The following is a 13,016-nucleotide window of genomic DNA, read 5'->3' as shown; positions in this document are numbered from 1 at the left end:
ACGTATTCTTTGTGTTTGATTTGATCCAAGTCTTCACCAATGTAGCTGCTCTTTCTCTGCCGCCAGCGAAGCATCAGGCAAAGAGAGAGAGAGAGAGTGACAAAGAAAGATAAATGGAGACAGAGATCGATAAGATCGCTGCTTGCTGCCAAATTCTTGTTATGACCTCTGAATATTTAACGTCTGCACAATAACCAATAGACGCCAATAACAGTAGTGAATTAACGACTACGACCACTAAACACACTGTAGTGGTTCTAATCTGCAGCCTAGTGGACTGGAAAATGTATTTATCTTAATGAGATGTGATGATGTGATTTGCTAATACTCGCCAATAAAGCTCATTTCCAATTAGATCAATAAAGAGAACCAAGCGTGGGCGAGAGGTGAGGGAGGGAGAGAGAGAAGAAGATGGACAGATATCAGAAAAGAGAGAGATGGAAGAACCCAAACAGAAGGAGAGAAATTAGCAGAGACAGAACAGAGAACAGCAGCCTGCACCGAGCGGCGGGAACTCTCCTCAGACTCTGCAGTGGTAAACACCAGACAGCCGACAGGTGTACCACTCCTCCAGGAGCTCAGCCCCACATTATTAACAGCAGCCTGTCTCTGCTGCACATGTACCACCCTGTGGTTTGTTTTGCTGTCGTACTCGCTCCGTCCACAAGGCCCCTGGGTATTTTCCGGAGCCATCTGTGCGCATACAGATCTGCGTCTTGTTTGCATGATTGGATTTCCAGCACGTCTGCACGGACAGAGCCGAGAAGAATCACCAGGAACTGTACTGAATGTGTAAATGTAGAATTACTCCTTGTGTGCACTGCTCAGCAGCCTGAGGGCTGAGCTCCAGGTCTAAACCAGTGCTGGTTTCTGGTAATGGTGTAACTTGCTGATCGGTTTAGATTATTTACAGGAAGAAGGGGACTCTGAGTCTCAACTCATCCAGACTGCATCCAAACAGCTTAAACTAATAAAATCTTAATAGCAGTGTGTTATGTGCACCGTAGTTAATTAGAAGATAAAACACCCTCATGGCATCAAACCCCGTTAAGATGAATTAATCATTTTCCAACATGTTATTACTCATTACAGCTTCCTAAACTTTATTTATGCATTAGTTCCCTTCGATTCTCGTTTAATTCTTTAATTCAGCACTGATGCTGCTCACGTTTGATGACGGACAGAGCGCACCACTGGACCTTCTTCCAGCGGCTGTGGATGAGCCACTTATTGACTTTCTTCACCAGCTCGGCCAGGTGGTCCGGGTCCGACTTCATGATCTGGTCAAACTCTGCAAACTGACAGAAGAAAGGAACCCGTGATTTTACATGATGAACAGTGGACAGAGACTGTTCAGTAAAAGAAAATGCATTAAATGAAGCTTCTTTCCTATTATCCTAACATTTACAGTGTGTATCCAGATGTGCGGTACACTAACATGTTAACATGTCTGCTTTATTTGTGTGTGTGAACCTTTAAATGTATCTGTGAACAGTTTTTAAACATGTGTAGAGGACTCTTGAGTGTTTTCTGAGGGGGGATAAAAAGTGCTGCTCAGTGAGGTTGTTGGTTTTCTACATAATTCTGTATTTAGTTAGATTTTGTGTAAGTGATACGACTTCTGTTGTGATTTGCTGCTATACAAATAAAATTGAAGTGAATTGAAAATTGCACTGTGCACCCTGCATGTGCCTGACAAGTAAAGTGGACGCTCATTTCATGCACTGCAGCTCTGGACTGTTTAATTCAACGTCGTTGACTCTGTTCTCGTTAAATTGTTTCACATGCTGCTTTATCTTTCACACAAATACCTGGAACACATCACCGCTTCTTCTTTTCTAACCCTACTGACAATATCTGCATTTTTTAATAAAACACCAGTTTGTTTTTCAAAGCAACAGCTATTTATTAAACAGAACCGTATTTTAAAATATCCCACTCTGACATAAAGCAGATAAATTAATATAGCAAACCATAATATACGCATTATTCTTTATATATCAGCGTATTGTAGCAAGTCATAAAATCAGAAGAGCAGGTTTAAAGATGTCATTTTTCATGTTTTACTACCTTTGTCGTATTTTACTAAAGCTCAGCCAGAAACAGAAACAGAATAAGAAGACATAAATTAAGTTTAGCTACAGTTATTATTCTTTTATTTTTTTACTATATAATAAACCCGGTGCTGCTGAATTCAGTTCCTACACTGGATTTAAAAGTGCGCTGTGATACTGTACATGACATCTGTTGCTGTGTTTGGATTCTTTGCTTTGGAAACCTCTGACTTTCAAACCTTGAGAGCAGCTGATTTTATTTTAAGTGTAATTAAGCCGCCCTCCACATTCACAGCTTGATCATGTTCCCACCCATTTAAAAACTCTTGCAGGACACATTAGCTAAAGCCTGAAACATATTTTCCACCATCTAAAGTTTCTCATAGTAGGAAACAATCCTCTCTGGCTCCTCACAGACGAAAAACAATATTCTACAACCACCACGTGATCGTACGTCTTTGTATCTTTGCCTGCAGAGCAAACATCACATCTCCGACACGTCCACAGAGACACGAAGGGTAATGAAAGCATCCAAGTATTTATTTATTCCTCTGAGCTAAATCTACAGTGTCAGAGTTACAGTTTGTCCTGCAGCGTGTACGCATGCACTTTAATAAAGCCCCCTCAGAAACCACATGTCTAACCCCAGTGTGATGAATTATTCATCCAGTGGAGAAATAAAAACCCCATCTGTTGGTTCTGGCTTGTTCTAAAACCTCATCTCACCTCAGCAGCCAAAATGACTAATGTGCTTTCCCTGTGAATCTATTGTCTATCTATTGGGAAACAATACCTATGTTAGCTGGAGTGAGGCGAGGTTGGAGCTGGTTTTAAAAAGTCTCACCTTCCCAGGTCTGAAGAACACTTTGGTCAGACCGAACTTGTAGTCGTTCTCATTCAGCCCCAGAGCTTTGAATAAAGCCTGCGACACAAACACAGAGGCAGTGATGAACATGAAAAAGTCACCGGATTAAATCATAATAAGAGACTGGATCAGGGCCGGTGCCGAGACTCGGATGACTCACCTTACAGAACAGACGCGGGTCGAGGCGGGTGAGTTTAGCAGGCATGTACTTCTGATACATGTTGTAGAGTTCGTGGAAAGGAGCTCTGGAGGGGAAGCCGCCCTGCATCAGGTCCAGCACCGACACCATACCTACAGAGGCAGAGAGGACACGAGGCTTCAGCTGCTGAGAGTTGGGGTCAGGAGCTTCTGATCTGAAGACTTACTAGTTTCAGGTTTTAATGGTAAAGTTCTGGGTCAGTTAACCCTTAACAATTAAAAACTTCTCTGCTAAATGAAAAACAGGAATAATTGTGCAGCTCTGTGAGGTCGTACTGAGAGGACAGCGGTGCACTGAGGTAAACGTTGGGCTCAGCATGCTAATAATCTCATGATAATTATGAAAACATGCAGATGATTTACAGTATTTTTTTACCACAACTCAGCGAGCTGACATTCGCTAATTAGCACAGAAGAAAACTACAGCTGAGGAAGCTGGAAAGGTCACTGTAATTTAGTCATAAACCGAAGTAGGAGCCAAATGACAAATCCGACCTAATCACGACACTAAATGTACAACTTGTACCTTTATAACTTTTATTAACTTGGAGGATCACTGGATGTAACTTCCTACAAGTCATGGAACACATCAGGATTCAACATCTGGAGTCATTACTGTTTGTACCAGTACATCAGTAAATGTTTATGATATTTCATTAGATAACTGTTTATTCCCTGGACACTGCAGATATCTGAACCGTCTCCATCCCACAGTTAGTTCACACAGAACCAAAGACACTAAACTTGTTGTCTGATCAGGCCGAGGACACGAATGCAGGTGTAAACACTGCAGATCCAGTGAAATGACTCTGAATTAACTAAATCAAACAGCAGAGCTGAGTCACACAGCTCCAATTAGCAGCGTTTGTCCGCTCTGTGACTCTTGTGTTGACTGCTCCCCACGACACATTTTATTCTGACCCCCTGTAAACGCACATGATTTGGCCTCTTTGAAGAATTGTTCGTCATCTCACTGCGTTTAAACGGATCATTTTCAGACTCTTTCAATGCAGACACACGTTACTAATTAGCATTCAGTGTAAACGAGCAGAGTCTGTGACTGAATACGTTACTGAAGAACTCAAGTCCTTCGAGGATTTTTGAGTTCCTCTGTCAAACCCTCCACAACACTAAGACTTTTCAGACTCAGAATTACACTTCCATTAAAGTAACAAGCTCCAAGTGTTTAAATACAGTTTCTGTTTCTGGAATCAGGATAAAACCAGGTCAGACACTCCCTGAGCACGTCCCCGAACCTTTTATCCCAGTTTTAGTCTCCCTTCACTGGCTCCCTGTAAAACCACTCACTGGTTATTAGGTTCTTCTTCTAACTTACAGGGTATTACACAGTTTCAATATGTCACTGATTTTCTTAAGCCTTCTAAGTCTACATGTGCGCTCTGCTCTGAAGAACAAGCTCAAGGCCACTTTGGTCAGAGGGACCAGGTCTGTCTCACGGTGCGATGACATCTACATCTTATTTTCAGGGATACAGTCCATTTTGGATCCAACCACCTCGGTGATAAAGAGCCTCACGTGGTATCTGGACAGTGTTAATAAAAAGAGATATTAAACCCGTCATTTGTTTTCCTCCAAACCTGAGGTCAGTGTCAGAGGAAGATCAGACCACAGGAATCCAGGTCTGCAGAAATGAAGGGCAGCAAGATTGGATTCGGGGTTTCTGGTTGTGTTTGATTAATTCAACTGATGTGATTCCAGCACTGATACGTGACATAAAATGAAGAATTTATTTCAGCTGATTACAGCACGTAACGTAGCCGTGCGATACACAAAAGCTCCATTGGACCTTGAGCTCAGACTGTAACTCACTGAACTCTGCTGCTAAAACTCTAAACAGAGTTTTAAACTCTCACTTTCTCAGGTTATATTTTCCTGCAGAAACAAGATGTCTTTGTCGATGTAAATGTTCTGGATGATGAGTCACTGCTGATATGAACTGTTCCTCAGTTTGTCCTTGGGTCTTTATCTTTCTCAACATTCTCGTTTATTTGCTGCTTTATTTATTTTTCAGTGAAGAACTTTCATCCTGTTTTTTGTATTTAAAACTGGATCAACAGGCTGTGACAGCACATGTTGGACACATCGAACGGAAAGACTGAGAAAGGTTTTAGGTGTTAATATATATTTAAAGTCGTAGAGAATAAACAGGGGAACACAATATGATCCGTGTCAAACTGACCAGAGCACTGCAGCTGTGAGAGAATCTGAGCTCCTTCAAACTGGTGGCTGATCATCTTCAGGTTTGGTTTAATGCAGCGAACGAAACTGGAGCCCTGAAGGCGAGAAGCGAGGATACATGGAGACAGAACAGCAGAGAGAGAAATGAGCGAGAGACAGTCATTACAGTAACAGCAGGATTCACAGGCCGCATCAGAAATTCATGACATCCATCACATGCTGGCTGTGAACATGATGCTGTGTGTGTTTCAGGGGAGATAGAAACTGTGGGTGTTTGTGTCTGGTGAGATGTGAGACCTGTAACATCACATCAACACAACTAGAAGTGAGAAGAAGGAACACTGACCGTGCTGCGGAGCTTGTCCAGAAGAATATTCAGCTGGGTCTGCAGACAACAGAACACAGAAACGTTTCAGTTTGATAAAGTGTGTGATCAAAAGAACGAGAGTTTATCTTACAACTTAACATCCGATCGCTGAGTGGTCTTTACCAACACGTAGCTGTAGATAACACGGCGTCACCCACAGTCAGCACATGTTTGGAGGATTTAAAGGTTTAGCCACAAGAGGGCAGACTCGAACCCGATCATCCCTGAACAACAACGTTATTTCTTCTTTGTGAACTACAGCTTTTTTAACATAGATTAATTAACAAGCACAAAACCTGCTACAGAAAGGCGCCATGTTTCGTAAGCAACCGCGTAGTTAACACCAGGTGCCGTTTATCCAGCGGCCTCACAACAAGAAGCTGAATGTTGAGCAGCAGCCCCACCGCCTCAGATTTCAACCGACTCATGAGAGTTTTGCAAATAACACAACATAGTTTAACTTCTCAAATGTGTCCATGTGTCAGAATGAGAGAAAATCAAACCAGGAAATAGAAAGTCGCAGTAAACACCTCAACGTAGTGTTTCTTAATGTCATAATAGACAGCGTGACAAAGTATTAGTAGAAATTAGCATCAACATTTGAGTTTAGGAGACTCAAAGAGTGTTTGTTACCAACTGTACACACACAGTCACCAGTACATCTCCTTACTCTGGATGTGCCACATGTTCAGTGGGTTATTGTATCCCTGCCTAGACCACGTAGGAACGATTACTCTGGAGTTGTTGAGTCTCACAGTTTGGCCGAAGGTGCTGCTGAGTTGAACAAGTGAGGTGGCACCGAGAAGAACGCTGATAAGCTGCATGAAGAAAAGCTTTTTACTTTAGTATGCATTAGCAAGAACCCGCTTACTTTTCATGCTGCCATGGGTCAAGAAGGATTAATTCTTTACATCTGTTGTGAATCACTTAAAATACCAGCGGGGCAGGATTCTGATAAGCAAAACTTTGCATCAGCAGCGTCTTTGTTCAGGAGCTGAACTGCGAATAGTGACCAGGCCAAAAAGACACAGTTCAAAGTATTAGTTTCACCGAGCTGAGTGGGATTCTGATAAGGCTTTATCTGTAAAATGTTCAGAGTGTGCATTTTTAATTTTTCTTCAATGCACGTACATTAATCTCAACTATAGGCAGAACTTCAAACTAAACAAAAGCAGCTTCAGAAGAAGTGCTAATTAGTGCTGAATCATTAATATTCCAATAAAAGTGGACGCTAACTTCTCCAGTCTGGCCAAAGATGGTTAATTGCACCGGTGGTGATGCATATTCAAGCATGACTGTGAACAGCATCCTCACGATGTCAATGTAAATAATGTAAATTAATTAAAGTGAACAACAGAGGAACAGGTGAGTTCAAAAAGGGACACGTAGCCAGCGATGCTGCTAAAAGTCCTGGTTTGTTCACTAATGTGTTTGTCAGACACAACACGGCCAGTCAGCAAAGCAGAGAATGAGCAGATAGTGGGGGTGGAGACAATTCAAGGTCTACATGGTTTAAACCAACTACATTTCATTTTACTAATGCCAGCAGCATTATAATCAGTGAAATCAGCCTGTAGAAGCTGCGTTCCAAAGGTCATCCCCCGAATACAATTTGGGGTATTGAAATCTGGTTTTATCTCTGGAGCTGCTGGAATTATCAGTTGTGTCTCTGGAATAGGACTCTGTGATTTGAGACAAAGCCATGGTGTCTGGTTGTAATGAAAGCCCACAGGCCCTCCATGGTTCACAATTTCCCTCTGTTGCTCCAGCCAGGAGGCAGTCTCTCTCATCGCCTCGAATGACTTAGATTTATCACTGCTCATTTTCACCGCCCTCCCATAACCCCTCTCTCCTCTACGCCCACAGCTCTGTTCCTGTCTGCCTATCTGGATCCTCTGCTGAACCTTTTGAACCTTAATCATAGCTCGGACGGAGAGAGGGGAGCCAGGCTAGAGGAGGAGGATTTAGAAAAACACTACAGGTAGCAGAGCTCATGGGTAATAAGAACTCAATCTGCTCTGCATTGAGTCCAAATCCACCCTGAGACGAGCTCTGTACTTCAGCCCTTCAAATAACTGTTGAATGGACTCCAGGATGATCTGCACTGTTTGCAGACAAACAAATGTTAGATACTTTAGTTTTACTGTAGGTGACAATTTGTAAATCAGCTGTTAGCATAAAATCCAAAATACTGTCTATAATGTCAGAATTAGCTGTGGAAATGGTTTTGGATCACACACAGCATTTAGCCTCACAGCAGGACATGATCCTCAGACTTGATCCTCTTTCCTGACACAACAGATTACACACATTTATGAGATTAACGGCACTTAGTACAAGGAATATAATAATGGAATTAAGTTCATGGAAACTGGTGGAACAGTGGTTTAAACTTTGAGTTTGGAATGTTTTTAGTGTTCTGAAGGTCTAATTCTAACGTGTGCACACATGACGGTGACCTTACACAGCAAAAAGAGCTCTTTTTTTAATTGAATTTGGTGGGATAACAGCGCCACGCTTACAAGTGATTGTGTGAATTTGAGTAACTCTGACACAAACAGTAGAGGTCAAGATACTTTAGTAAGTTTGAGCCAAACTGGAAAATAAACAGAGGTGAATTGTAGCTAAACTGTAAGTAATAATTATTACAAACTAGACAAATTATTACTCCGCTTTACTAAGAAACAGGATGCTGATGAATCATCACTGACGTTTGGTTTAGGCTGAAACACTGCGTTTGAGTATCGTCCCTGATCTGAACACAGAAAAACAACTTTACTTCTCCTTTTTTTTTTCTTTCCTGCAAAATAAAAGCAAAACTGTCCCAAAATAATCAGGATAAAAAGTGTGTTCAGCACACTTCAGACAAATATTTCACGTAGGGACAAAAGAACACAATGCTGTCCATTCATGAATGGTGAATTTCATTCAAACTGCACTGTTGTGTGCAGCATTGAACACTTGAGCGACGGACACTCTCAGCAAGGATCTGCGATGCATCACGCATTTAAATAACATCTCGTACACACTAAAGGATAAAATATTTGTACATAAAAGACTTCCCTGTGGTCTCCCCAGCACTAACACTGACAGCAGACCACGGCATCTCTCCCCGGGGTTCTGCGCCTTTTTTGGTGTCATACACTATTTTTCAGGATGTGATTGAGTGGAGCTGAGCGCTGTGGTTTTTGGCTCACCTTGTCTTTGGTTAGGTGACACATTAAAACACACAAATCAAGGTGAGAAGCTGAGCTGGGTGAGTCACTCCGTCTGTAACTACAGCTGACATCAGAGGAGCTCTAACGCTGGAACGCAGTGAAATTTCACAGAGGAGACTTCTTCTTCTGTACTGATGGAATGAGTAACTAGTACCTACAGTATGTTCGTGTTCCCAAGAGACCAGCTTTTGAAATGAGAATGTGAGAGTTTATCAAACACTTCATTTGATATTCATTGTTTAAAAACTGATATTGTTATTAAGAACTGGACGTATTAAGTTTGATTTTTATCCTTACGATGTACTAAAATGACCAACCTGCTTCCTAAAGCTGCTGTGTAACGTTTCCAATCCTCCATTTATCACTGTCACAATAACTGAGATAAGTTGGAGTTGTCAACAGACCTGTTATGACTTTGCACACTGCAGGTTTTGTGTCCTGTAGTTTATTCTAGTCGCTTGCATTTGGTTTCAAATACTTAAAAATAGAAATAGAAGTGCTGTAGAGTTTTAAAAAACCATCACAGACACATACAGTGAACTCAAGTCTAGAATAAACTAAATCTGATTCACTGAAAACTTCCTACAGGTGGATTTTAATGTTGCTGTGACTCTTCTGGAACTGTACCACGGGTCTCAGTGCAGGACTAAAGAAAGTAGCGAAGAAAAGTCCTGAGACTCAATTTTGTTGCTTTCAGGTTTTAAAGGTCCCTTGAATGAACAAGTGCACTTAAGGCCAGATTACCAGCTGGACAGATCAGACCATCCAGAACCCCAAAGACCTCAAAGCATCGGGGTTCACTGTGTGTCAGTGGGTTTGGGAAATGTGATTAATTACAAATTTACTCTGCAGCTTGCAAAACGGAGGCAGGTCCTGCATTTTAAACTAAATCTGCAGTCCAGTTAACATCTGATTTTATATTCAGGCATAAACTTGATGACTTTTGTTAAGTTAAATTGAAAACATGCAGTGAACCTGCACAACCTGAGGTTGACCTCTGACCTGAGCGCCCCACCGTCTGTCGCGATTCTGCTCACCTTAAATTTGTTTCCAACGCTGATGAAGCTCAGTTTTCCCGCCTTCTGCTTCACGTCTTTGCTGTTGTTGGAGTTTTCAAAGAGCTCGCGGACGAAGCGGTCCTTGGACTCACTGACCAGACACTCCAGAGACATGTGAAGGGCGTCGTTGTTCTTCTCCACAAACTTGGTCTGAAAAACCACAAAGATGTGTTGAGAGTCTGCTCGAAGGCCTCATTACTGTTTTTCACTTTAACCTTAGGACACAATTTAAATGTAATATCTTTTTATTTCTGCAGTTGTTCATTTTGTGGTTGGTTGACTGCTCCCTCGTCACACTGTACAGGTGAAGGATGATATTTAAAGCAGCAAAAAGCCTTTTGGTTAATTTAAAACCTCCTCAGAGCTAATATAAGGTCTCCTCCTCAGAATCTAATCTAATCTGAATGGACACTTGCTTTCATGTTAAAACGCTCTGAATGATTGTCTTCCTCAGTCTAGTGATCAAAGAGAAAGAACTACATAATTTCATGTGACATTAATTCAAAAGATGGCTCCAGGAAAGCAGAGCGCAGTGTGTTTTTGTGAACGCACCGTCTCATAGCACACGGCTCCTGCAAAGTGTCTGATAATAAATCCTTCATCATCTCTCACGTTCCTGTGGATGGCCAGCTTAGACTTCCTGGGTACCTGAGGGACACAAACACACACAGCCAATCACATGGGAGGACACACACAATAAAACACTGAGAGTCAGCAGAGTTTCTGTATATTTTCCATTTACGATACAGAATAATTAGCATCCCTGTCAATCACTGTTGTCTGGAAATGAAGATTAAGAGCCAGTGCTCAGGAATTTAACTGTCAGCTACACCACATCACTCAGAGGCTCAGCGTTTTATTTCTACTGGCCTGAATATGAGACGACCACGATTATAAGACTTAAAGCACCACGTGCAACATTTGATGGAGGATAGAGGACAGAGAGTTCATTTTAATGTTTTAATGTTTTAAGCAAACATTCAAGAGTTTCTGTTTTCTCTTGTGAACAACTTCCTGTTTGTGTTTCTCAGTCACTCACCGTCAGGCGGAAATGGTCCTTGTGTTTGTTGTGAACAGTGTCGGTAAAGTGCTGGTCGCTGGGTTGAGGTAGTCGGTTCTCTTCATCTAGGATGTCCAGGATCCCGACCAGCTTCGCCTCCACCAGGTCTGTACGGAAATCACAAGAACCATGAGAAAAGGCCTAACACCTCTGTGTCCTCCATGAAGCTGCTGCAGATTAACTGAGACCATTGGGCAACGGGACAAACTAAATAAAGGAGGGGGGGGTGTAGCCGATTAAAAAACTAAATGAAGTTGAATCGAATAGGATGAGGCGTGGCGATCATAACACTTTCTCCTTGACCTGATCTGACTGGGAAGGTGATGAGAGAGCAGGGATACTGTCACCTAACCATGATTATTATATCAGCTCAGTAAAGTACGATTGTCTTTGTTTTATCAGAACACTGAAGAAAAAAGTCATTTTAAAGTCGTTCAACTTTAATATTAAATCTTAACAACGCTGTGAATTCATTTTCATGTCATTAACTTTGTGTCTTCTCTCTCCTGTAGTTGTGTTTCCTCCTGTCTGTTCTCCTCTGCAGGTATCCTCCTCCTTGGAGCTGGATATCTCCAGAGTCTCTCTCTCCTCTTTCCACTCACTCCAACCGGTCGAGGCAGATGACCCCCCACCCTGAGCCTGGTTCTGCTGGAGGTTTTTCTTCCTCTAAAGGCAGTTTTTCCTCTCCTTTGACTCTTGTTGGGTTTTCTATATAATTCTGTATACAGTTATATTTTGTAAGGTCTTAAACACTGTAAAGATCCCTGAGATGACCTCTGTTGTTTTGGTGCTTTACAAATAAAACTCAATTTTCTAATAAAGGTTGGGTCCAAAGACTTTCAAAATAAAATCCTGACCATGCAGCAAGGCTGTGAAACGTCTGGTAATATCTTAATTCTGCAGCACAGTGGCAACAGAACCATTTTGAAGCCATAATGAACATACGTGAGGAATAACAGACTTTGTGAAGCCCATTTTTCATTATTATAGTGTATTGTTGTTTGTTTGTAATCCTATTACCTTCACACCTCTGAGGTTTTACTTGTGTATTACTGGTCATGAATGTAGTTAATGCTGCGTTTGATAAGACAACAGAGGTTTGACATGCGACAGATACAAGCTGCCTTAGCTCCTTCAAAGATACAGATTTTACTGACGAACGGTTGCACAAGTCTTCAAGTGTGGAGCCTCAGAGTCCGACTCAGTTGGACGTCATTGTTCCTCACTGCAGCAGCTATTAGCTGCCTCAGCAGTGTTCATTCAGGGTGGGGGGGGTGCACTCTTGGTCATTTTTCACTAAAGTGAGGGTCCTAAATAAAACCTGCATGAATAAATACCAAAACCAGGGGATGAAAGTGTGAGTAAGACTTTGAAGTGTATTGAATAAAATGTCTTCTTTAACTAACTGAACTTTCTTTGTGATCTCGTCCATTAGTTTCTCTGTTTTAATTTGTACTTGGCCTTGTACGAAGTCATGCATCTACTGTCTGTGTAGATTTAATTTTCTGCTACATCAAGTGTAATTTTTATGTCCGCTAGAGTCTGTGTGGACACTGAGGAGCTGCTGCTTTTACAACAACAGGAATCCAACAAAACGAATACATCAGTAATCTACAGATTCGAGCCAGTGAACACAGCTCGTGGTAAACAGCCAGCACTGGCCCGAGCACCGCCTCGCTCCAGCTGACGCTGCTGCAGCTAAGCAGCTAATATTGATGCTATTTCACAGAGACGGACATGAGCAGAAAGCTTAATTAACCTCCTTCACCTCTCATCACCTCACATCCATCTCTCTCCCTGTTTATGAAGCAACAAAGACACATTTCAGTCTGGACAGGAGTTCACGTGCTCTGGGGCTTCATTCGTGCCTCTTTACTTTGTCCATGAAACAGCACAGAGGCTCTGGGGTCAAACTGTGGAAAGGCAGCTCTTCTAAAACTGGATTTAAGCAGCATACTGCTGCTCATGGCTCATAAACACAGCTTTCACTGTTTCCT

The 13,016-nt window shown here is 41.9% G+C and overlaps 1 protein-coding gene across 6 annotated transcripts in view; it reads right to left on the bottom strand.

Annotated features, from left to right (window-relative positions):
- The window catches only part of myo6a (myosin VIa), a 95,475-nt gene that overhangs the window by 27,829 nt on the left and 54,630 nt on the right, over positions 1–13,016 (bottom strand). For all 6 annotated transcript variants that reach the window (XM_026340694.1, XM_026340695.1, XM_026340697.1 and 3 more), the window contains exons 16-23: positions 10,999–11,126; positions 10,512–10,607; positions 9,939–10,109; positions 5,663–5,701; positions 5,318–5,411; positions 3,080–3,210; positions 2,899–2,976; positions 1,169–1,298 (exon numbers count right to left, since the gene is read on the bottom strand). In XM_026340694.1, the coding sequence (XP_026196479.1) occupies positions 1,169–1,298; positions 2,899–2,976; positions 3,080–3,210; positions 5,318–5,411; positions 5,663–5,701; positions 9,939–10,109; positions 10,512–10,607; positions 10,999–11,126 (867 nt within the window). The remainder of the gene's footprint in view (positions 1–1,168; positions 1,299–2,898; positions 2,977–3,079; positions 3,211–5,317; positions 5,412–5,662; positions 5,702–9,938; positions 10,110–10,511; positions 10,608–10,998; positions 11,127–13,016) is intronic.

Source organism: Anabas testudineus, chromosome 24 (genome assembly GCF_900324465.2).
Source record: "Anabas testudineus chromosome 24, fAnaTes1.2, whole genome shotgun sequence".
NCBI classification, from domain to species: Eukaryota; Metazoa; Chordata; class Actinopteri; order Anabantiformes; family Anabantidae; genus Anabas; species Anabas testudineus.
This window is presented reverse-complemented; position numbering and strand designations above follow the sequence as displayed.